At 32.3% G+C, this 25,888-nt stretch overlaps 3 protein-coding genes and 1 long non-coding RNA gene across 10 annotated transcripts in view; 3 read left to right on the top strand and 1 right to left on the bottom strand.

Moving 5' to 3' along the window:
* The window catches only part of LOC106666967, a 51,535-nt gene extending 27,870 nt beyond the window's left edge, over nucleotides 1–23,665 (bottom strand). The window contains exons 1-2 of the long non-coding RNA XR_001340500.2: nucleotides 23,183–23,665; nucleotides 6,323–6,431 (exon numbers count right to left, since the gene is read on the bottom strand). This is a non-coding gene — a long non-coding RNA (uncharacterized LOC106666967). The remainder of the gene's footprint in view (nucleotides 1–6,322; nucleotides 6,432–23,182) is intronic.
* On the top strand, nucleotides 7,423–15,980 carry LOC106666964 (RNA polymerase II-associated protein 1). The gene is made up of 23 exons (XM_014394526.2): nucleotides 7,423–7,654; nucleotides 7,724–7,937; nucleotides 8,501–8,670; nucleotides 9,381–9,556; nucleotides 9,620–9,781; nucleotides 9,904–10,070; nucleotides 10,127–10,269; nucleotides 10,330–10,468; nucleotides 10,527–10,628; nucleotides 10,698–10,914; nucleotides 11,940–12,002; nucleotides 12,739–12,818; nucleotides 12,885–13,035; nucleotides 13,106–13,258; nucleotides 13,315–13,439; nucleotides 13,515–13,622; nucleotides 13,703–13,864; nucleotides 13,925–14,061; nucleotides 14,144–14,264; nucleotides 15,268–15,433; nucleotides 15,498–15,576; nucleotides 15,634–15,764; nucleotides 15,830–15,980. The coding sequence occupies exons 1-23, from the start codon at nucleotides 7,531–7,533 to the stop codon at nucleotides 15,881–15,883; spliced, it is 3,144 nt and encodes a 1,047-aa protein (XP_014250012.1). The 5' UTR covers nucleotides 7,423–7,530; the 3' UTR covers nucleotides 15,884–15,980.
* LOC106666966 (macro domain-containing protein CT2219-like) lies at nucleotides 16,584–21,365 on the top strand. 3 transcript variants are annotated; one of them, XM_014394527.2, is made up of 9 exons: nucleotides 16,584–16,835; nucleotides 16,909–17,050; nucleotides 19,565–19,690; nucleotides 19,759–19,914; nucleotides 19,990–20,106; nucleotides 20,172–20,275; nucleotides 20,338–20,368; nucleotides 20,691–20,764; nucleotides 20,833–21,365. In XM_014394527.2, the coding sequence occupies exons 1-9, from the start codon at nucleotides 16,830–16,832 to the stop codon at nucleotides 20,917–20,919; spliced, it is 843 nt and encodes a 280-aa protein (XP_014250013.1). In that variant the 5' UTR covers nucleotides 16,584–16,829; the 3' UTR covers nucleotides 20,920–21,365. The 3 variants fall into 3 exon arrangements, with proteins under 3 accessions (XP_014250013.1, XP_014250014.1, XP_014250015.1); XM_014394528.2 differs by having other exon boundaries at nucleotides 16,590–16,835; nucleotides 16,909–16,960; XM_014394529.2 differs by lacking the exons at nucleotides 16,584–16,835; nucleotides 16,909–17,050 and adding an exon at nucleotides 17,179–17,286.
* Nucleotides 23,666–23,775: 110 nt separating the features above from the next.
* The window catches only part of LOC106666962 (serine/threonine-protein kinase MARK2-like), a 120,750-nt gene continuing 118,637 nt past the window's right edge, over nucleotides 23,776–25,888 (top strand). For 2 of the 5 annotated variants that reach the window (XM_014394524.2, XM_014394521.2), the window contains exon 1: nucleotides 23,776–23,863. The gene's annotated coding sequence lies outside the window, so the exon portion shown is untranslated. Of the gene's footprint in view, nucleotides 24,255–25,888 lie in introns of all 5 variants that reach the window. The other 3 variants (XM_014394519.2, XM_014394523.2, XM_014394520.2) reach the window with 3 other exon arrangements.

Genomic DNA, 25,888 nt, shown 5'->3' with positions numbered 1-25,888 from the left:
AATCTTTACATTTAATTATAGACCCCCTCAATTTTAACGCCCCCGAAATTTTACTAAATTAAAATCCTAATATTAATACGTTTTAATAATTTTAATTAAATAAATAATTTACGTTTATTGTTATAAATCTACAAATTTATCGTTAATTTCACTAATTTCGTGGTCCGCTTGACCAATTAATGCTTTACAATTAATTAAGGTTTTTTGTAGAGATGAAAAAACGTTAATGGCACGAAAGGGATTCGAACCCACGACCTTCGGCTAGATACGCCGCTGCTCTATCACCTGAGCTATCGTGACCTCGATCCACTCGGACATCAACTCCTCATCTCAACCCGTCGTTAATTATCGTTATCGTTAATGTTGTTTTATTTGTTCAATTTCTAAACATAAACCTGTTTTAACTATAAAACCTTTAAATATGATTATAGTCCCGTTGATTTTAATGGCCACCGAAATTATACTAATACAAAATTCTAATAATAATACATTTTAACGTCTTTTTAAAATAAAATATTTCCATTTATTGTTGAAAATCTCCAAATTTATCGTTAATGTTGATTTATTTGTTCAATTTCTAAATATGAACCCTCTTTTTATTTCAAAATCTATACATTTAATTTTAGTCCCGTAAATTTTAATGACCCGAAATTTCTTGCCAAAGATCCCGAAGGACCCCGTAGAAAAAGGGTTCTATGGAAAAACCAGCGAGGATGGACAGATCAAAATTATCGGAAACAAACAAGTAACATATGCAAAAAGTGTTCAGTATATTTAATCATCGACAAATACGTATTTTTTAATAGATAAGAAGATAAGTCAATTAAAAAAGTTTTGGAGCGTTTCCATAAAATATCTATTTGAAAAACCAAATAAGACCTTGAAGCCAATATTTAGAGACTACTGTTTCTCAGTATGATCAATATTGGCAGTAAGAACGAAGTCCATTAATAATGTGCATAAAGCGAAATAATATATACCATAATTACAATAGTTTAACATTATAATTAGGCTTTATTAGTTCGTTAATTGTTTGATTTACTTTGGCTTTTAGTTCCCATTCTTCAAAAGGGCAGCATACATGATATATATAGTAGTATCGTAGTAATAGGAGTCGTTAAGGAGAGCTAAACGCTAATTGCAAGCAACCGTCCATAACTCACAGACTTGATCCTCCCGAGACCGGAGCAGAATCCTTGCAAAGCACATACATACCCACCCTGCTTTATTAGCCAAGACCCATGCCTTTGCCATCGAGTCACGGTGACGTTTTGTAAAATTAGAGTAAATGTTAAACTTTTCTTGAGTGAATCGGTTTCCATATCAGTACAACAAACAAAAGTAGACATGATAGAAAATAAAAATAAATAATGCGGCATTTTAATTTTCTCAATATCAGCACTGTCTTTAGGGCAGGTTTAGTGAAATTTTCACCATGTTTTGCTTATCGTACTTGGTCAGTTGATATCATCTATGCCTACGTATTGGTTTGCCCAGAAAATAGAGTTTTCCTGAAATGTTCGGGATGGATTTAAAATGTTCATTTGCATATGAAGAGTTTTTGTTTAAATGTATACGTTAAACATTTTTGCTGCAGTTAATTTCATTACAAATAGCCTGGTTATGGATGAGCAATTTGGTGTAAGCTATTGTGTTTTGTATGTATTTAAAAAAAATTAATTTAATTTAAAAAAATATATAAAACAATAAAAAATCGGATGACCTCAAAATGAAGCACGATGATCGTTGTTCAGGACAGAGTGTGTTCCATGGAAGCGTTCATGATAAAGCCAAACGAACTGGAAACTTCTAATGACGGGCTTCACCTCAGGACTGCAGATTTATCTTTTACTATGAACCGTTCCATGGAAAACATTTGATTTCAGCAGGTACTCTCCAAACCGCTACTGTAGTTTCAGTCAATGGAAAAATATTTAAACCAAATAAATTTTTGCTGAGTGAAGTTTAAAAATAACATATCTAAAGGATTATTTATTATGTTTAAATATTTTAAATATAAACCAAATTTCTTTTCTGGAAACACCCAAGGTAAAGTCTTATCAGCTTCATATTTAGAACGAGGAAAATAGTAATTAATTGCCACCATCTTCATCTCTACATGATCATAATCTGCACCTGGTTCTATTTTCGTATTGGTTATCAAGCTATTTAGACAAGCCCTTACAAAGTAAATACTTTCAGGTCAAATCATCTGTAAGTTAACGAGAAAAAAAGTTTTTTTTGCCAAACAGTTTAACAAGCTGTTGAAAAGTTATCCATTCGGAGCCGGAAAGCTTAAACACTGTTCAACAAGTTATTTCTCTAGACTTTTTCCTTAATCATAATAACGGTTTCCTTCCGAAATGTGCCAATTATAATTTAGCGAAATTTCACGGAAGGTCTTTAACGCAAAACAATTAGATTTTATTTATCTCGGTAGGATAATTTTAAAAGAAAATTATTACAAGCAACAAGAGTATCGATATTTTATTATGGATTTAAAAAAAAAGATCAAAATTATATCGGAAATATGGTAAGCCTCAGATTTCTTAAAATCTCATCTTACTTTACCGGACGTCAAAATAATATAAACGTTTAAAACATCAAATAGTCACAGAAACTTGTATTTATTATATAATTAATTGTTAATTTGATAAATTAGTGTGTCAGTGAGCTTGTGTTGGAAGTCATCAGCCGGCGAGTGAAGTTAAACTGAAGGAACGCTCCAGATCAAAGGTTTGGTCTTGCAGAAAAAAAAGATTCTGTTGTTACTCTCAAGCTTTCGACCTAATCAGGTCATCAGGCCCTACATTAATTTCACATGAAAAACATATTTGTACAATTGATCTAAAAATCAATATAATTGTTTAGAACAATCTTAAATATGTAGAGTTCAAATATTCTTTAAGGTCTTTACTAAGTGAAAGAAAGTGTTGGGATCACCAAGCTTTCGGCAACATTATGTTGCCATCATCAGGGCCTATTTATTAAGAAAAATATACATAATTAATATTTATTCAACAATCAATTAAAGCAATAATGCATACTTTCCCAAGAGAGAAGAGTAAAAAATTCTCATCGGAAAAAAACTAATGTAAAAGGGCTTTGGTTTAGGTTATGAAGCACATGGCCAGCATTCAGTTATACATGGTGAACAAAACATCTATGTAAAGTAGTGGGTAATTATTCGCTTATAACATTAACAATTGACAACAATAATAATTTACATATATCCCAACGTTTTCTTTTACCTAGTAAAGACCTTAAAGAAGATTTGAACTCTACATTGATTATCTGCAGGTCGATCTACAAACATCAAATCTTAAATACGTCTACAGTTTGACATATTTAAGATTTTTACAGGCGATCTCAAATTTCTTTGAAGGCCGATTCAGTCCAAACTTTGCCATGGACTGTAACAGATTGCGACCTTATCCCGGAAGATCTCCTCTCGTCAAAACCCACTTTTTAAAATTAATGGACCTTAATAAATTGAACGTAAGCCCGCAGTATCTATTCTAATGTCAGAAATAGCTGTGACAGATATTTCAATTATTTCTCTTCTCACTCTTTTGGTCAAAAATTGAATTGGACTAATAATTTGATACATAAAGTTTTGGCAATTTGTAGTAAAGTTAAAGAGCGAGCTTTCATTATTTTAAGGAATAACAACTGCCCAAAGACATTGATTATTAGATTTTAATTCGAGGAATTTAACAAATGGTGAAAAACCGATAAAAATATGAACAATCCTTTAACGTCAAACAGAGTTAAATTTATGAAGGTCATAATAATTAAAAAAAAAGAAATTTTTGATAATGAGAGAAGAACCTCCGGGGTGTGGTCACAATAATGCTACAGTCCTTGGCATCGAGTCGCTCTTTGAGGAAATTTGAGATTGTGTGGATTGTGTGTAAAAAACTAAAATATGTCAAATCTGTAGGCACATTTAAGATTGCTTTGTATGTTCTACATATGTCGGAAGTGACCTGAGATCCTTCAGGCAGCATGCGGGAAGAAAGACTTAGTTGAGAATAAGTTGTTAAAGAGAGAAGAAGTTGTTAATGCGTGTGTTCTGTGTCTAAATCATATTTTATTTTGTTCAAGTTGTTATTAAGTATTCTTTTTTTGGTTCAATAAAATTTAAAAGCCCATTTTGAGTTGTTTCCACAGCCATTAACTATATCTAATTTTCCTACATATTGCTTGTTAAATCAACTGTAAAAATATGTTTTATTAGGTTTCGTGGTCCGCTTGATTAAATAAATTCTTTTTCAATTAATTAAGGTTTTGATTGGGATAAAAAAGTTAGTGTCACAAGCGGGATTCGAACCCACGACCTTCGGCTAAATAGGCCGCTGCTCTACCACTTGAGCTATCGTGACTTCGATCCACTCGGACACCAACTTCCCATCTCATCCCCACCTTTTGAATTTCCCCTTCTTTTTGTCAATTTTCAAATGTCGTGTAATCTATTCCATTCTCGGCGACAATTTTATCTCAACCAAAACCTTAATTAATTGAAAAAGAATTTTTTTGGTCAAGTGGACTACGAAACCTAATAAAATGTAATAAGAAAAATAAAGTAGACTTCACTAAAGCTCTCCGTGACTATTTCATTTGTCGCCGAGAATCAAATAAGGAGGACACGACATTTGAAAAATGGCAAAACGGAGGAAAAATTCAAAAGGTAAGGTTGAGATGGGAAGTTGGTGTCGAAGTCACGATAGCTCAAGTGGTAGAGCAGCGGCGTATTTAGCCGAAGGTCGTAGGTTCGAATCCCGCTTGTGACACTGACTTTTTATCTCAACCAAAACCTTAATTAATTGTAAAAATATGTCTTTCATAACGTGTATGAAATTAATATAGGCTCTGGTGATGATCTTAAAATAGGACGAAAGCTTGGCAGGAACAACTAAATTTGCTTTTTTCTACAAGACCATACTTTGATCCAGACTGTTCATGAGTGAAAAAGTGGTAGATATTTCTAACATCAAAAAGAGATATTTAGAGGTGAATTATCAAAGAGAAAGATTTGTCTAACTTTTAAGCCAAAATGTACTTTTGTTTATAAATTCCATAGCAAATAACCTGGAAAAACGAGAGGGCGTAAATTTAACACTCTAAGGCAATATTTGAAGTGTAGCTTCAGAGTGTGAATAAAAAGATTATACATCCACTTCCGTTTCGAGATGCAACATAGACTTTGGTGCGGCAGGAGGTAATAAGAGAGCAGTTTGAATAATAAATAAAAGCTCAACGAATTTTTTAACAGATTTTTCACTTTGAAAATTTTACATTGCCAGTTAAAACAATTGTCCAACTTCTTTACAAAATAGCCGTAGAATTAATTATGCCCTTGAGAAATGAAATTCCTCTAAGGTGAACGTCAGTGGCTCTTTGAAGTAATAAGTTACTTTTCAAAAATTGGCGCAAACTTTTCAGATATCCAACTCAGGGCAATATCTGTTCTCGGTAATTGTATTGCCAGAGTTCAAGAATGAAATTAAATCAGTCAAACTCCTCCAAACTGCGACCTTCATTTAGCTCACCCTTATCCAACTCAACTCTCCTAACCGGAATTTCGAAAACCGCTCCCATAAACAGCCTTTCGTTTCACTGTGCATTCCTCAAAGGCCAAATTAATGTTTTGGCACGCTTCGACAACTTTGTCTCGTACGGTTTTAATCGTATAAAATGTATGAACGTGAAATTCAGTATAATGATTTTTGTTTAATATTGACGGGATATGAATGTAATTATAGTAGTAATTAAACAACAAATTTGTACTATAAAACAAACCGTAAGTTTAAGAAAATTTTTAAACGAAAGAATAAAAAACGATGTACAAACCGAACAATCTACAAAAGACTTTAAAAGCTGTATTTCGTGACTTTACAGTCTGTTACTGTTGTTACTGTAACTTTAATTTGTTTAAATTATAATATCTATAAGTAAATCTTAAAAAATCATCCATTACATATTTACATAAAAATGCATAAAAGTAGGAAAAAAACAACATTTTTTTCCCAACCAAGCATGTTGAATTGAAAACAAATTGAGATAAAAATAACCATACTTGTATTCAAAATTCAAGATCAAACTGTTAATTGTATAACCACAACAATATTTTTCCTATTTTGCTATTTCCTTTATTTTACTAGCAATCATTGCAAATAGAATATATATAGGTTAATTTTTTGATATATTTTTCGTTTAAATAGTGATTATATGTGAATTGTTTCAGAAAAAGATAAAAAAAATAGGTTAAAAAACTGTTAAAAACTTTTTTTTTTAAAGAAATGAATAAAATAAAACTCACAGTAAGTAAAATGACTTCAAATTTGGTCATTATTTCGTGTTTCTTCTTCTAGTAGCAAGTATTTGCAGCATTCATTTAAATGCTTGGTGTTCTGAAGAGGACGTGGTAACTGAAAATTAAAGCAACACGTTAATTTTTATGTCTTTAATTTAAATGGTGTATGTGAACTTTTTAAGAAAAATAAATGAACAAATTATAAATTAGGTTAAAAACTATTTTTTAAGGAAGAAAATAAAACACAAAAATAGTAAAGTGACTTCAAATTTGGCCATTATTTCGTGTTTCTTCTTCTAGCTTTTCAAAGTAATTGCTGCATTCAATTAAATTCCTGGTATTTTGAAGAGGACTTGATCAGTGAAAGTTAAAGCAACACCTTAATTTTTATATTTCATTAATTTAAATGGTGTATGTGAATTTTGTAAGAAAAATAAATATACAAATTATAAATTAGGCTAAAAAAGTTCAAAACTTTTTTAAAGAAAAAAGAAGAAAATAAAACAAAAATTGTAAAATGACTTCAAATTTGGCCAATATTTCGTGTTTCTTCTTCTTGTTTTTTAAAGTATTTGCTGCATACAATTAAACGCCTGGTGTTCTGAAGAGGACGTGATCAGTGAAAGTTAAAGTAATACCTTGATTTTTATATTTCATTAATTTATATGGTGTAAGTGAAGTTTGTAAGAAAAATAAACAAATTATAAATTAGGTTAAAAAACTTCAAAACTTTTTTTTAAATAAAAAGGAAGAAAATAAAACAAAAATAAAGTAAAATCACTTCAAATTTGGTCAATATTTCGTGTTTCTTCTTCTCGCTTTTGAAAGTGGATTCAATTAAATGCTTGTGGTTCTGATTGGTGAAAATTAATGCAATTTTTACAGATTTTTATGTATCATTAATTTAAATGGTGAATGTGAATTTTTTTAGAAAAATAAACAAACAAATAATAAAATAGGTTAAAAAATTTAAAGAAAGATGAAAATAAAATTCACATTTGTAATTGGCAAACGGTTAAGTAAAAAATAAATAAATGTAATCTGAATACATTGATGACGTATGACTGAGACAACGTCGCAGTTTCCATAAGACGTGCAACCTCCACAAACAGTAAGCCTAACGAAACCTCTTTTAAAATGTAAACAATTACGTTCTGTACATTGCCCAAAACTCACAGCTCTAGTTAAGTTTATTTTTAAATACAAATATTACAATGGCTGAAAAACCCAGAATGAGCATATTTGCTCAGAGGATGCAAAAAGGCAGGGAAGGAAAAAACATAGCAGATCCGCCTGTTAAAGAGGAGCATAAAACCAACACGAATTCAAACCAATTTGGTAAATTAATTTATAAATATGCCCCTGCCTTTAAGGAAAATTAAAATAAATCAATATTTTGCATTCTAGGCGAAAGAAGTTACGTTTGTTCTACTGCAGAAGCTGATTCAATCCATCTTGAAAACGTTGAAAAATTATCTTCGATGTCGCAGGAAGAACTGATTCTTGAACGGCAGAAGTTGCTAAGCACCCTCGACCCAGAGCTAGTCGAATATTTAAAATCGAGAAGAACAAAATATTCTAGCGTAACACCAATGGAAACATCTGAAGAGGAAGAACAAAGGTGCTGAGCATATAGCTCAATGATGCTAAATGATCGCTACTCTCGATTGATAAATTTCTGATAAACATAGGATTTATTGCAAATGTGAAATTTTTGTTACATGAAGTTTTAAAGTTAATCTTTTGTTGCGTTCATAACCACGTGTGAAATGTGAAATTATTGTTAAATTAAGTATTACAATTTTTTTAATGTACTTACAACTGCACATTTGTTGTTAGTATTCTGTGCCATGACATCATTGTTGCTTTTACTTATTACTCTTTTATTATCAATAAAATCTATTACAAACCATAAAAAACCAAATGTATTTGTTTTATTTACTGAAGTTGAAATATTGTTATTAAAATGTCTAATTGATTTATTTTAATGACTGACCTTTTTAAGGCATAAAATAATTTACTTTCTCTCTTCGAATCCCGCTCATGACACTAACTTTTTCATCTCAACCAAGACCTTACATAAAAAGAATAGTATGGTCAATTAGACCACTTAACATAAATGGATTAATATATTAAAAAAATAATATTTAAGCCATTAATAGAAGCATGCCGGTTTTATTTTAGGCAAGATGTGGAGGTTAAACCAGCATTGGAAGAAGAAGACGTCAAAAATCTCGTGAACAAATACCCTCACATGGATGTTGTTGAAGATGAAAAGCTACAGTGGATCGGCGAACTGCCGAAAGATGTCCAGCCACCGAAAGACTCTTACTCAGCTCGCTTTAATTTTGAAGGTGGGGTGTTTTTACTTTATTGCTTTATGTGTGTTTCTAAGTAGATCTTTAATATACTATGCATAAAGATTCACATAAACCTGCTTTTTTTTTTAAATATTAAGACTAACAAAATGTCGATTCAACACAGATAGCTAGACTATTATATTGTGAGGTCCTGTCTACTAGGTAATTTGATCATATTGGTCTGCTTATCCTCACTGGGTTAGTTGTCAGAAGCATTGGCATCATCTTTAGTTAACTCAATGAAATGGCACGGGCTGAATCTGCACCGGATCACTTACTGGGTCCTTGCCCGTTTATGAACTAATCATTTCAGCATTGTGCCATCTACAGTGAGGAACTGTTTTATGTGCAACATTTTAAGTAATGTAGCCAGACTGGCTGGATTAGATTTGATGTTGGGTTTTAGTCTGCTCATAATATTTGTTAAACTAATCACACCTGTGAGTGAAGACATACCCAAGAAAGGCCCCGTTTAGTATGACTTCACCAACACCCAACATCATCTCTAAAATCACACAGATCTACTGAAGATATGGAATGGAACAGGTTTGACAGACCAACCCAGCGAGGATTGGCAAACCATGATTAAATTATAGACTATTATAGTACAAAAAAATGTATTGAAAAATCACTAGCACAAAACTGATTAATAAAGTAAATCTAAACAAGAACATTTAGATTACTACATTTTATTTTATTGTTAGGTGAACTACTTCCATTTATTGACAAAGGAGAAGGGGTTTTGCAGGGGCTTCACAACCACGGTGAAGAACAGGAGCGACCTGGATATACTCTTCAAGAACTTATTCAATTAAGCCGAAGTTCTGTCTTGCAACAAAGAGTTATTTCCCTTAACTGTTTGGCGAAAATCATGGCAAATGTAGGTTGATTTTTCTTTATCGTGGTTGATTTTATTATTAAAATTTCTGATTTTGCTTTTAAGGCTTCGCGTTACAATGAGCATTTTAATAAACCAATTCTTCCTGCTCTGCTCGATGCTGATATGTACCTGCTTCTAAGATTTTCTTTGGATGATCCTGCACCACCAATTGTAATAGCATCAGCAACTGCTATTTGTAATCTAATCGTTAACCACACAGATGAGGTAATTTTTTATTTTATTGTCAAAATTTGATGTTTTTCAAGTAACGCCATACTATTTGACTCAAACGTATTAACTAAGAACACCTTCTATAAATAATGTAAATAATTTAAAACGGATTTCAGCTTTGTTTAGATGTTCTCATGGGATCTCCACTCGGCATTCAACAACCATCGTTGGGCGTTATAATTGAAATGAAGCCTGAAGAAGTGGCAGAACTGAAAGATCAAGAGCTTCTCAAGCTTGATATAATTAAGGGGATGTTCAGAACAAATATTCTTGAAAGGATGATGTAAGGTTGTTACAATTGTCTCAAACTGAAAAAAATTGTAATAATGAGATTTGCAGATATGTCATTAAAAATTTGCCGAGTGAGCCAATTGAAGTTAAGTCTATGATAAAAATATTCACTCGTATTGCAAGGCACTCGTATGATTCCGCAGAGGCTGTATTCTCTTGTTCAGGCCTGTTGAATACAGTGGAAGAATTATGTAAGCATAAATTTCTGAGCTTACCTTTTACAGAAAACTAAATCTATGTTTTATTTTCAGTAAAATCATTTAAAAAAGGCTCGTATTATCCCGAAGCTGTGAAACTTTTCAGAATCTTGGCAGCAAGATCAATAACATTAGCAAAAAAACTTGTTGAACACTATTCAATCATAGACATAATTTGCCAATTTATTGCAGGGTATATTTTTAAATATATATTTTTATAGTTATTATATTTAGAGATTTTATATTTTTAGGGAGAGGGCACAAGGTCATCCTGAAGAGATGCAACTTTCCTTAGAAAGTTTCTACACTTGGCAGACGTTTATGAATTATAACCTTACACCTCATCTGCTAAGGTAAACCCTTTACATGTCTAGTGAGACCAAAGGGCAGATTTTAGTTGTTCGGTAGTTAATTTTTATTAGTAATTTGTTTCCAGTCATTATGAAAATGCTCGAGGCCCATGCAGGCCTCACAAATCTTACGAGTGTAAAGTCTGATCTTGAACACGGTACTGCCTTGATTTCAACCTTAAGCCTGGCTGCAAAGCATTCCTGCGAACCAGTTTTTAAGGCTTACCCACTTGTTTTGCAGGTGGCTTTAAAATGGATTTCTCAACTTGCTACCACTGAAAATCCAAGTGTAAGGTTTTATTTAATACTTTTTATTTTTTTTCCATTAAGATATTAGCCAGAGTATCATATATGTAGTTGGGGGAAGAGTAGCATGAAAAAAAGGGCCAGAGGGGGCAGTGGGAATTGATCGCACAACTGCAGGTATATGAACTGAGAGTCTATCACACTAACTACCCAGCTACTAATGGTCCCACTACTTTTGACATTTAAATTTATTTCAAGAAAGATGTTTTTTGTTAGTTGCAACTGAAATAAATTTACTTAATTTCCCATCAACTTGACATTTTTTTTTCTTTTTTAAACCAATTATTAATTTATACCAGCAGTTCCCAAAATTTTTCTGTATTCCGTGCCCTTAATATATCAGAATTTTTCCACAGCACTCCAAGTCTAGTGACCAACATTGGTCTATCACAGCATGAACTTTATGTTAGCAGTAATTCATTTCCAATTCAGAAAACCATTGATATACTAAACCTCTTATTTTGTCTGCAATTTTATTTAATAAATAATCAAAACAACTGACTTTCTTGTGAAATTGAAAAATTTGCCTTTTGAAAAGCGACTATGTACTTAATAGCAAAAATATAAAGCCAAATACTTTTTGGTGGGGTAATAATAAAAAATACACAATAGCAGCTGTCTCTTTAACACCCATATTGAGATTGGATGTCCACAGAGTTTCTTAGTTTTTAGGGGTTTTTTTTACATAAAAATAATAATACGTAATAAAAATAGAATATTTTTGCGGCACCCTTGTAGCACAGTTTGGGAATCACTGATTTATATTATATTTCTCTTGGGATCATTTAGATTTGATTTGTGTTTTGTGTGCTTAATCACTTATTTTGTAACCACCAAAAATATGTGTTAATTTTTCGTATGTTACTACTTAAAAATTTATTACAATATACAAAAAAGTAACATTATTACATTATTATTATTACATCAGTTCATATTTTCTCGTAATGGTTTTTAGTTTTATTAGTTTGCCTTATAATTTATTTTATACATTAACTTTATATTTTTCAGTTCTCAGCTTGCAAACTTGTGGGTTCAACTTTACAATTCATGACAAATTGTTCATCTAACTTTGTGAGTACACGTAGCGTTACATTTACTTAAACAATTGTTTACTTTAATGATTTCATTTTGGAAATGTGATACACAGTAAGATTCACCAAGTAAAATTAACATTAATTTCACTATATATGTCATACTTTATCGTATTAATTATTTAAATTAATTATACTTTTAACCTAAATTTTCGGTTGAGATGAATAAGATAAAAAAAGTTGGATTTGAGCCCATGATCTTCAGCTTAATATGCTGCTGATCAAAGTCACAATAGCTCAAGTGGTTAGAGAAATGGCATATTGAGCCGAAGGTCGAATCCCGCTCATGACTTGGGTTTAGTCCCAAAGGTAGGGCTCATTGGCAAAAAAACTCATATTTTTTGTCTAATATTTTTCAACCAAGCATCACCAAAAAAATTTCATTAAAATCGGTGATCCACATGCTCACTTCCATTGTAAGTCATAAAAACACTTATATTAATCCAACGATCATTCACTGAGTTTTTATTGGAATTCTTTCTAATTGCTTTCCAGAAAGTTATTAGAACTTTCTGAAGAAGAAATTAGATCCCAATTTTGCAATTTATAAGCTACACATACTCTCTCATTCTGTCATTATTCCATTCTTAAAAGCAGATTCATTCTTGCCTAGAATTTCCAGTTCACTGTAGCTTCTGACAAGAGTACAACGAGAGTTCATAGAGGACCTGTCACACAACCAGTTTATTGGAAATAAATTTTATTTTCATTTACAGGATTCAGCTCACCATTTGAATCCTGTTTTATTGCAATTGTTTGAAAAAGGAGTATTTTCCCAATTAATTTCAAAACTTAGGTAAAATTACTATTTTAATTAAAATATGTTTTCTGTTTTTATAATAAATTTAATGTCTAACTTTAGGAAATGCTCCTGGCTAATTTGTGGTGAAATAATATCCTGTCCAGAAAATCTTCCCTGTTTAGGCTCGTTACCGCCAATTGTTCATAAAGAAAGTGTACTGCCATTTGTTATACACCTTGGGATGTATTTGTTATCGAATAAAAACCATCAAGTAAGAAATATTAAACAAACAGAGTCTAATTGAGAATTTTTTGAAAAAAAAAAAATGGAATTTCTTTTAGTACATTGAGCGTTTTGTGTGCGATCCACAAATATTACTATACATACGCAGTGTGTTAAAATGTGAAAATTTAAAAACAAAATCTGGACATTGGTATGCGAGGCCTGAAATTTACTTGCTCTCTCTTTTAGTCCACTTGTACACATTCACAGAGGTAAATATTGTAATTTTTATTTTTAAGAAATATACTTTTTTAAATTTTTTTTCCAGCTCACTGTCAATTCAGATTTATATCACAAGCTTGCATTTGCATTGGTAGTCACGGTTCAAAGTGGCGATAAATATTTACTGCCTGAAATTTTTTCTAAAACAATTTTCAACAAAAAATTTTTTGGGTGACTAAAAAAATTTATTTATGTCACTGTTTAAGTTTTAAAGGTGATTATTTATATTTTGGTGATATTATTTAGATTGGATGTCAATAGTGTATCCGAAAAACTTCAATCATTGAAGATTGAAGATTCTGTAGATAACAAACATTTAAAAAAAACAGACTACCTTCAAAAAGCTCTCATCAAGTTAGTCAAATCAACTTCTATGATGTTACAAAGTTCTTCACAATTTATAATAAATAATATTGCTTTTTTGCTTGATTAAGCATGCCAAAAATTGAAAAATGCTACATCCAGGAGTTAGGTCTAGGTTTTGTTAACAAGCCCTCAATACCATCGACCTTAACAGGGACTCTAAATGCGACACAATCAGCTGTACCTTCTGATTGGATATTTCTACCTATTCTTCGAGTCTACGATAATCAAGGGTACGTCAAGTTTCCTTTGAGCTTTTTCTTCTACTGTGTCCATTTTAAATTTGTTCTCAGAAATGTTCCAAATTCTCTTGATATAATTACATGTTGTCTGCAATGGTTCGTTATAATGGAAGAACTGTTTCCTGAAATTGCGTCCAGTCTTAGTTTTGCCGCGAAATACTGCCGTCTTTGTTGTGTTTACCTTGCAGGTGTGTGTTATTATTCCAGTAATAATAATTAAATATTATTGTATTCCAAAAATTAATAACAATTATTTATTGTATGTTGTAGATAATGATCTGTTTAGAGAAGTCACAAGCCATTTGGAGATTTGCCTAACATACATTATACAAAACTTCAAACTACTTGATTTCGAAACTGAAATTCCAGGACTTAAATCGTTTTATGATTTGTAAGTGAACAAAGTCTCAACCCTAGAAGCTAGCAGGCTACAGATGTACGATTAACAATTTTAATGAAACATTTTCAAAAAATATTTTGGTGTTCTTGCCAGGCATCTTATTTTACATAATTTTTTTGGCATGATAAAGAAAATGTTTTTCTGAAATCTACATCACACCCGACCGCATCTCTAGATATCTGAATAACCAATAATTTTTAAAAATGGTTTTATGCCTTTGTTCTGCATATATTTCAGGTTTATTATGTATTAGCCAATTTGTATTTTTTTGTAGTGTAAAAAAAAATATTTAAGATTATGAGATTAGATATGTAAAATGTTACCAAAACAAAAAGATGCTTCCAGTAAAGTAGGTTAAAAAATGTTTTTGAAGTAATACTGTGAACATTAGATAAAATCCAGAGGAGTTATGAATGTTTAAGTGGAACACTAGACATCAACAAATAAGAACAAAAATTGTCCCTGAGACAAAACTATATTAAAAAAAATATAAAAAAAATCAGCAAGGGGTACTTGAAATGAATCCAAATTAATTTTATCAACAATTTTTTTTTTTTTGGCTTACTTTACTCCAGTGTCCTTTCATTTGGTAACTTTTTAAAAATTTGAAATATTTTATCTCATTTAATACAATCCTGCTCATGATTTTCCATAAATGGGAGTTTGCTTCAGGTCATTTCAACCCTCAGGGTGTCAGCGTTGAGGGTAAAAAAAAGCGCTGTGGTTAATAATGGCCATCAGTGCCCCATCATTTTATTATTCTAGGTAGAAAAAACAAACTGACTGATACACATTTTAAAAAAATCTTGAAATACATACACAACAAAGGCAAATAACCATATTTAAAACAAATATTATATAAATAAAGGCACTTAGGCAAGAACGCTTATTATCACCAAAAGAAATTGTCATGGAAATTGATGATCCTACATCCTTTCCTTGTGTTCATTTGAATTTAATTTTTAATTTCTACTTACAAAAAATGTCTTTTTAGCTATAGACAAATCTTGGATCAATATGTCAGTGTATCATACTGTGATGAAGTATTCGGTCAATATATTGTAGTACCTTTAGGACAAAAACACAGCACAAGATATAAAAAACTTGTCTGGAGCGAATTGGCTGCTGTATTGAGAATTTTGAGAACACCTTTATCCCATGTGTGTATTGATTATGACCCTTATCTAACATTATCTGTACTGCATATCTGTTTATTTATTTTAGATCACTTTGAAACACTACACGGATCCAGTGGAAAATGATTACAATCTGCTTATGACATACTTGCATGCATTAGCAACCGGTGAGTCTTTCATATTATTAATCATATAGGGAAAATTTTAACAAAAATATTTTTCAGGGCCGGTCAAGGAAGCTTGGTGTCCCATTCTTTACACAGTGGCCATTCATCATGTATCACATTATGTGGCAGCACACAGTGACAATACAGCTAAGGCCTTATTAAGCAGAATAGAAAAACTTGGAAATGAGGTAGTTCACTTACTTTAATGAATACATGATTTGGCTAATTTATTTGACGTTAACTTTTATTTTAGGACTTGAAACAAAGCTTGTTAAAACAGTGCACGATAAGAGAAGAAACTGTATAATTGTTTTAATGTTTACTATCATTTTTTCTTTAATGATGACATTTTTGAATCACTTCTCAGAAATGTATAAATGTAAATAAATGATTTTTTAATGTTATTTGTTATCCCTGATATCTATTAATCATGGTGTGAACTTGTTTTATGAAAACCCAGTTTTTATTTTTTACTGTTTTTTAATGTGGAGTTCATAAAATTTGACCTTTCAAAACCCCAGACATAGTAAGGCTAGCTGTGTTAAATCGAGAGATTTTCTCCTGTAGTTTTATAATTAATTAATTTTTTTTTACATTTTTTGTAATTGTTACATCAGCGAACAGCTTAAAAGTCGAAAAACAGTCAACATATTATGAAACAAAAAATACTTATTAAGTGTGCATAATTTACAAACAAAATCCAATAGCATTTATAATTAATATAATATTAATGACTAAATTTCACAATAAAATTCTCATTAAAATATAGTAAATGAATAAATAAAAATTAAGGGGATTTTTGGTTGAAAATGACTGAATCCTACCTTCCTATTTAAAGATATTTAAAACTCCCGCTCAAAGTACGACGTACCTTGTAGGTACAATTTGTTAGCAATATCACCCCCATAAAATAGACAAGAGGAAAATCAAAACACAACAAATGTCTATACAACCGGGAAAAAAGAGAAAAACTTTCAGTTATTCATAACATTAATTTATTTTATTTATCTTCTGGTCTGGTTGTAAAACATATGGAAAAGACAGACTGCTACTTTTCGACTTAAAAAATTTTCAATTTAAAAAAACCAACACCTTTTTGGCCACGATTTTTGAAATTTACGCCGAGAAAGAGGCAAATTTTTGACAGTAAGTAAAAGTTTAAAATCCAAAATCGAAACAATCCAAAGGCGAACTCAAGAGGAAAATATTTGTATGATTAATCATTTTGTCAGTAAAAGAACGGTGGCTAAATCATGTTGGTATGTCGAAACGGCCATATTACAAATTTATACCATGACGGAGGGAAGACTGTTAATTTATTTTCACTTATAGGTTCAAAAATGTGTCCGGGCTGGACTTCGTCCTCTCAGGACTTTGCTGAAAGGTACATCCAACTCGAAACTCTCCTTTCCCCCTCAATCCTTCAACTACGGCATCCTTTCCCAAGAATTTGTCCAAATATTTGAGACGAGAGGCAAGTACCGTAGCGAGTAGATATAGCCGAACTTTTTTTATTTTAATGGGGCAAACTAAGTGAAAAAAAAATGTACGCTCAGAAATAGACAAAATTATAAAATTTTGTAAATAAGCTCTTATCTCACGGGGCCCTTATCAAGATGTTTATAAACAAGGGAAGGTAATTTTTGGTTTTGCACGCACTTAACTAGTGGATCTGTCACTCCTGCTGTTTTTACATTTTTTCATTCCAAGGTAGGAATTGTAATAAATATATAAATAATAATTAAATAATATTACGAATTTTGTGATAAAAACGTCACGCCTTGAGCCTTTGAAAAGTTGAAAATACGGAACAGATAATCTGTTTTTTCTTCTCGTTTGTGCTGTAAGCTCTAACCCTAAGTAATTTTTTTAGAATTATTTTCTAAATTTATGACAACTTTTCTGTTCGTTATTAATATTGTATAAACGCTTTTAAATGTATAAATCAAGCAATGTAGCACATGTTATATTTTACTGCCATTAAAAAATATATATATCACGAATCTTTCATTTTGTACAAGACAATCAAAATATTATAATCTGAGTAATTTTAGTTTTACTACCATTGCTTGTATATTAGATTTTTCTTGAAGGACGAATGATGAGGCTGTACATTGATCGTTACTGATTGTATTTGAAAAAATACAGCGTGGAGTCCCTCTAGTCCGAACTAATTGGGAACAACACCTGTTCAGATTAGATGAATAGTACATACTACATGTATTAGTCGTGTGTAATATCTATACTGCATCCTTTAAGAACTGTTGTATCCCCTGTTATACTGTACGGTGAGTCCTTGTTCATCATGGAACTTGATTTGAAGGCCCGGTTTCAGTGGTTAAAGCTCTTCTATGGTTACATTGTCTGTCTCAAAACACTTCCTGTGAGCAAGCATAGCATCACAGTTTGTTAGTAGGTGTGCTGGTATCTTCTCTGCTCGTTGCAGAATCTGCACATGCTGTGTTGGCTTATGCCAATCTTCTTCAGATGTCCTTTAGTTGAAGTGTCCTGTTTTAAAATCCTATTAGGATTCGCAGCCTGCTTCCTTTAATGCAATCTGTTACCTCTTTCCTTCCTAATTTGTTAGGTGGTTCTTGGATCGTTTATGTTTAATGAGTGCATTATATTGTTCCCACATTTGATTTTTATCCTTCTGTCTGAGGTGCTCATTGATAGAGGATTTCCATACCACAGAAGGGCACAGGTCTTATCAGAGGTATACCAGCCTGTCTTCATGCGAGGACATCCACTTTCTTATCATATTTTATCCTAAATGCCCTGGGACCCAGCAGAGGCTGACATTGTTTTGCATACCTAATTTGTTTAGTTTTGCAACTCAGCACCATCTTTGAACTAATGTTGTTTGAACTTAGTGCATTGATGGATGCTTGGCTATTTGACATTATAGCTATATTCTTGGTTTTGTACCCTTTATTCAGATTTAATTTGGTACATATCTCAATTGATTGGACCTCAGCTTGGAAGATACTGGCGTATTTTCTTATGGGTTCTGAGTATTTGGTCCCAGGACCTGTATCTTCTTGCATTCTAGATCCTTCTGTGTACCAGTAGTTGGTGCCATTATTAAAAGAGATGTTTTTCTCTCTTTACCATTCTTTTTTGGTGCCTAAGTGTATCTGAAAACTTAAAGTACCCTGGTGAGACCTAATCATCTAAGTATTACATTATTTTTTACAGTTGTGTTCTAGATATTTATTCCACCACAGTCTGCATGTGTGGAACTTGTTTGCAGAATCTTCACAATACATATTCATTTATGAATCTTTTTCTGTAACCTGTGGTAGTTTTTGATTTTCTTTTTGATTCATCTTATGCATTTTGATATTTATTTTTTACCAAATTCAGCGAAGAGATGCTTATATTGCCTGCATCTAGGTAGGCTCCTGTGCATTCTTCTCATCGTACCTTCTGCTCAAAAGTTATCTTAGATAGTGTGTATTTCTTTCTTGGAGAAATGCTGTCAGAGTTTTTATTTTTGAGTTTCAATTTTGCATTCAAAAATTGTGTCAATTCTGAACCATTTTCAAACTAATGATTGCATTTAGTGTTCTGACATCTCTTTTGCTCTCCAAAAAAATATCTATGTCTATTATTGTTTCTCCTCTTTAAATCAGTGTTGTAAACTTCGGTTGAAAAATTTTTCTGGTACATAAATTGAAATTCATTCATCGTCTAACCAGTAAATTAAAAGTAGAGTCACACTAATACCTTAGACTTCTGACAGGTCTGTTGATATCTACCTATCTATCTAAAGAAACACGCACATATTGGTATCTGCAGAAAGGAAGAAGAATCTTTGTGACTATTTAACTGAGAAAAACATTTTAGCACATTTTTGCCTATTTCTATTTATTCTTAATGAAATTTCAACTTCTACATAGCGAGCGAGGCAGTTTTATCTTTTCTCAAAATTCATTAAACACGGTTTAAGACTTAAAATGTGATCTATTTATTTTGCACTTTACAGAAAAGTATCTTACGATGCCTTTAGAACAGAAAAGGGAGCTCTACAAATCTGAATTTGTTAAACTAAAAGACATAGTGCCATGGTCAGAACACTATGAAAAGGACAACTACAGGCTGAAAGCCCAGTGTAAAAGTTTTTCCCTAGTTTATTGATTATATAATTTAAGCTTTGATTAATATTTATTGCTTGTACAGTTAAAGAATATTTCAAGGACAAATCGATAGAAGGGGAATATCCAGTCAACGAAGAAATCAACAAAAAAGTAGCCATAATGAGTGGCGATATAACATTATTGGAAGTCGATGCTATTGTGAATGCTGCTAATAATAGTTTATTGGGCGGTGGCGGAGGTTTGAACAGTTTGAAAGTATTTATGTTGGTTTAAATTTTAAAATGTTTATTGATCGGGTCAATTTGTTTTAAAGTTGACGGTGCCATCCACAGGGCAGCTGGGCCTGACCTTTTAAAAGAATGCCGTATGCTCAACGGTTGCAAAACTGGTGAAGCAAAACTTACTGGAGGATATCAGTTGCCTGCTAAGTGTAATGAGCTGTATTTTTGAAAATGGTGCAATAATTTTTATAATGTTCAAACTTTTATTTTGTAGATGTTATCCATACCGTCGGTCCTAAAGGAGAAAAGCCCGATCTATTGAAATCATGTTATCAAAAGTGTTTAGAAATCGCTGCCGGTGAACAAATGAGATCAATTGTAATTTACTTTAGTTTTTAATTTTATACTGCAATAAGTTATATATAAAATTTGTTTTTCAGGCATTCCCATGCATTTCAACTGGCATATATGGTAAGTCTGTTTACAAAAAATCTTCTCTTTTATTTGTTTAAGAGATAATATAATGATAAAACAATTTGCTTATTTTAAAAAAAATCTAAAACAAACAGGAAAGACAGTTTGTTTTCTTTCATTTGAAATGCTCTTCAAATAAATAATATTTACTCTATAAACAAAAATCAATGAATAAATATTTAACAAGAAATTTTCTTTGTAAAATAGTAAAATAAAACTTAGAAAATAATTAAAAGAAAATATTCAACTCAAATTTTGTTCATCACCCTGCAGTTCACAGAAGAAATCTCACAAAATAAATAACGTATATGTTTTTTAGATTATCCCCAGGAAGCAGCTGCCTTGGTGGCTTTAAAGGTTGTTAGGACATACCTAGAGGCAAATCCTAAAAATGTATGTGACAGTACAAAAATTGTGTATTTTTAATATAACGAAACTAAAGTTTTATTCTAAATTTTCAGCTCGATTTGGTCGTTTTTTGCACATTCCTGCCAACTGACCTGACAATTTATGAAAACCTAATGCAGTTGTTTTTCCCACAGAGTTAATTCAAATTGGATTATATGTGTGTAATAATTGTTAAATACATTGAAAATGTAACTGTTTGGTTTCCTCTCTTGCATATCTTAAAATTTACTTATATTTTTAAAAAAATTGTCATCATTAAAAAAAACAATAATTTTTGTATCAAAAATATTCACTCAGACATAATATTATTTTTGTGCATAATTTTGAATAATTACAACTATTAGAATAATTAATTACATAACCAATTTACAAAGTACATGAGTTAATATTGTTTTTAAAATTTTCTGTAATGTTGGGGAGATTGTTTTCAGAAGAAAAAAATGCAAGAAAAATAAAACCAATTTTTTTGTTAAATTAAAAAAATAACCCAAAATTTGAACAGTTGAGGAAAGAGTGTCTTGAACTAGAAAATATCTCATAGCATTTTGTAAAATACTAATCTGAAGAAATTATAAATAAATGGTTACATTTGTTTTCTTCATTTAGCAATTACCTGTTTTATTTTGTTAATTCAACAAGTTTAAAGAATTATTTTTGGTGTGCTGTATGTTGGAGTTCTAATATGTTCACGAGCTGCCATAGACAAAGTATCCTAGCATAACTCTGTCTTATGAAGAGGTAGAAAGCTGACAATCATCAGCAATAAAGTTAACAATAATTGTTAAACATTGGATATTGGTCGAAACTTTGTATGCACCAGCAGCTGTGTGTACTGTAGTTTATTATTTATAGCAATATTGTTATTTGAAGGCGAAGTGAACTTTATCTTTCTGATGGTATGGACACTGTCTGTCAAGCTGGTGGCAACCTAAATGGATTAAAAAACCATGCTTTATGAATTCAAAAGGGTCTTACCCTTAAATTCTCAGCAGGATTGTATGAAGGTATCAGATTGTCAATAATTATCGATTGTAATAAGTGGTATTATAAGTAAAACCCAGGTCCTAACAACTAACACTCCTAAGGAAAAGGCTGTTCTTGAGATATGTGAAAGAATTTCTCAGGATTTTATTAGAAATCTTTTTCCAAGGAATGCAGTGGTGTTTAACAGTCGTGAGTCGTGTCAGAGGTGGAAATACTTGTTATTAAAGGGGACAATTTTTTTAATTTATTTATGAATTGTCTGTTTTTACCAATATGACACCACAGGAATAGCACCACTCTTTATGTGAGTATGAGATATTTAATTTCCAAGTTTATATTTACTTCTGTATTGTATTTTTCCAAACAACATATGTAATTCACCCAGGTCTTGAGGACGACCCGAATAAAAGTCGAAACGCCAGCAAAAAAAATTAAAAAGGTGTTTTTGTATATTTCCTCATTCTTGACCGCTCCTCAAAATTATAAATATTTAAATATCTTCAAGAGTCTTGTTGGAGATTGAAGAATAGCTTATGATGCATGACGTGTATTTTTCTTTATGCTAAATTTATGTTGGAAGTAAACAATTCAATGTTGCCAATCCAAGGGGAAAATCACTGTATTACAACTGCATCCGACCTAACGGTCCGATTTTCTTTACACAAAAAAGCTCTTGTGCAAAATTGAGCAGCCAAGTGTTAAAACTTTTTGTAGAAAGAAAAAAAAACTGAAACAAGGAACTAACTTCTGATTGAGAATCTTGGACGAAAACCGGTTTGATGGGTTGTCTCGCAACTATGAAATTTTTCTTAAATTAGGTTGAAAATAAAATATATGGCCATGGGAATCAACAAATTGATGCCATTTATTTAAACAAAACCTTAAATGATTTACAATACTTATACACATACTTAAAGGAAAGTAGTCACTAGTAAGAGTGGTTGTACTAAAGTATGTACATTAAAAAAATAAAATAAAATAAAATAATGGAATATATTTTAAATATCATCAGCCTTGTTAAAGATTGAAGAATAGCTTATGATACATGATATGTATTTGTATTTATGCTAACTTATTATTGGCAGTAAACAATTTAATGTTGCCAATCCATGGGCAAGAACATTGTATTTCAACTGCTCTGCCCTAATGTTCTGCTTTTCCTTGAAATAATGAAAAATTTGGTGTCGCTATTGTGCAAAATTGAGCAATATATTGTTAAAACGTTTTTGTACAAAAAAACTTTGAAACGAGCAACTAGCTTCTGGTCGAGAATCTAGGGGGAAGTTTGAAAGGCTGCCCACAAGTATGAAATTTTTTTCTAATCTAGGTTGAAAATGAGATCCATGGGAATCAATAAATTGATGTTATTTGTTTAAATAAAATCTTAAATACTTTACGTTGTAATGAAAGAATACTTACAGGGCGGGAGTCACTAGTAATGGTGGTTGTACTAAATGTATGTACATTAAAAAATAAAGTATTTATGTTATAAATATTTAAATATCATCAAGAGTCTTGTTGGAGATTGAAGAATAGCTTATGGTACCAGATGAGTGTGTTAATGCTAAATTTGTAATTGGCAGTTAACAATTCAATGTTGCCAATCCACTGGCAAAAACACTGTATATAAACTACGTCGGACCTAATGTTCTGCTTTTCTTTAAAAAAAAATTTAAAAAAGCTGGTGTCGCTCTTGTGCAAAATTGAGCAATAAAGGAATAAAAAGGTTTTTCTTATAAATAAAACTTAGAAACGTGGACGAGTTTCCGCTTGAGAATCTGAGTTTGAAACAAAACCGCCGAAAATTCAAAATTTCGCGGAATTTCTGAGAATTTCTAAGTATAATTTTAAAAATGGGAGATTTATTATCAAACGGTTTTAAAAGAAATGTTGAATGTCGAGGCGTGCGGTGTTTTTTTGATCGTGGGTGTCGACGTGCTGAGGTCCGACAACGTTGCGTTTGCCGTCTCTGGGCAAATTTTCGGGCCAATTTTATGTTGGTAGCTGAAAGTCTCTGGTCGGAGGTGACGTCGGCGGTGTTGCGCGTCCAGGTTGCGCGTTGTCCAGCTCCGGGAAAACTTCGGCCATCTTGGATTTGATGTGAGTAACGAAGTCCTCTCCGTTCAAATCCCGTTATTAATGTGTACTGTCGCAAAACTAGGCGTCGTCTCGGTTAGTATTGAGAATTTTCTTAATAACAACAGTTTCTCTTCAGAGTTTGCAATAATTTCAATGCGGTGTTTTCGATAATGGAAATAACGGAGTCGGATCGGAGTGTATGTGTTTCTGCCTCTGACCCACAGTGAGGATTATTTATGTATTCGATTTGAAACAAATTGTGCGCTACGTTTCCTTGAATTTCCGCGAGGTCTCTTTATTCTTAGACGGTGTTTAAGAAGAGGTGCTTTTCCAGGACGGACGAGGGTTTTTTCACGGCTTTGCCATTTCGCCTTATTTATAAAGGAGGACGGCCGTCTTGTGTCTTTTTCACGTGAGTCCTTTGTGTATTTGGGGTGCGGGGGAGCGAGTCGTTGGCGGCGGATCCACGGGTCGTCGGTGACCTCGGGGATTTTCTCTGGGGCCGGCGTCGTGACGGCCGGGAAGTCCCGAAGCGTCGGCCGACGTCGCCGTCCCCGGGGGCGGACGGAATCCTTGGAAATCCCGTCTCCGCGGCCCGGCAGATACTGAAAATAGCCGCCTCCTCCGGGAGGCGATCGCGGGGGCGGACGGGAGGTTACCGCGGCTCGGCCGGGGTGGACGGCCGCCGATTCGCCCCGGCCCCTCCGACGCTCCGCCGCGTCCCTTGACACTTCCTGACCCCTTTCCACTCGCTTCGTCCCACTTATTAACAAAAACCATTCAGCCTTTTTATCCTTTTACACCTTTTGTGATTTAAATATCCACTTTATTACAAATAACTCACGCCCTTTGGTCATGTCTGAAAAGAAAGAAAAAAACCCACCAAAATGCCTTCTGTCATAGTCATAGTCATCACACACCAGTGCATTCGCCTTTTACTTCGATCAACTTAACTTTTCCTTTTCTCTTCTTTGGTATTTAACCGTTTAATTTTGTTACACTTAACTTTCACCTTCTGAACCTCCATATTAACCATAAACGGAAGACGATTTCGCCCGATCCGGTTTAAAGCCTGTAATTATTTTCCTCTTTATAAGTCTTGCCAGCTCCGCAAGAATTTAATTTTAAATTGTACGAGATTCCAAATGAAATGGGACACGACCCAGTATAGTTTGATATGTATAGAAGATAGATTGAGTTGTTGGATGATTCCATTTCTTTTTGTGACCTTCCAACAAAACCTTTCACCTGTGCCAATGAGTAATGCTTTAACACAAGAAAACGCACTATTTTTACACTTTATACGTATATTTAACAGTAATAAATACTCTTCACTGTATTCTTGACATCTCTCCTATATTGGCAAAATCCTTGTGTCATTTTAAGGTCACACATTCTCTTACTCTCACAATACGACAAACCACATTTTGTAATTTTCAATGAATTTTGATATACTTATTACTATTATGTCTTGTATAAAGTACATGTAATATGAATATTGTATATGACTTGTGTAAATGCCAAAAAATACCATTATAACCTATGTAATATAAATATTTAATATTGCCCGGTTTACAGGGATTACAATTTGATTGGACAGGCAGTGCGTATCATAGGGGTGTTTTGCAATCGGGTAACAAGACTAATTATAAATTAATTAATATTTATGGTATTGGTTGAGATAAATTGATTAATTGAAAAAAGTTAATTGGTTAATCGGACCACGAACTGTAATGGATTTACTAATTATAAAAATTAGAGGTTCTAAAACTTAAGAAAACCCTTTCGACACTTCTGAAATTGAATGTACCATTTGTCAGATAAACAAAGAGAAATTTCTGTACCATATTATTCCGACCTGCCCAAGATTAGGCGAAAAAATGGCTAGGGTTGGAAATTCTCCCCTTAAATGTTTGTATAGATTATCTAAATGGAAACATTGGGTCAATCTAGTCAGGTATTCTGGAGAAGGTTACAATATTAACAACTGATGATTGGGATCAGGTATGTGGTCCAAAATGAAATAGACGTATCTTTTTTTTGTCA

Source organism: Cimex lectularius, unplaced genomic scaffold (genome assembly GCF_000648675.2).
Source record: "Cimex lectularius strain Harlan isolate CLEC.00 unplaced genomic scaffold, Clec_2.1 scaffold189, whole genome shotgun sequence".
NCBI lineage: Eukaryota > Metazoa > Arthropoda > Insecta > Hemiptera > Cimicidae > Cimex > Cimex lectularius.
This window is presented reverse-complemented; position numbering and strand designations above follow the sequence as displayed.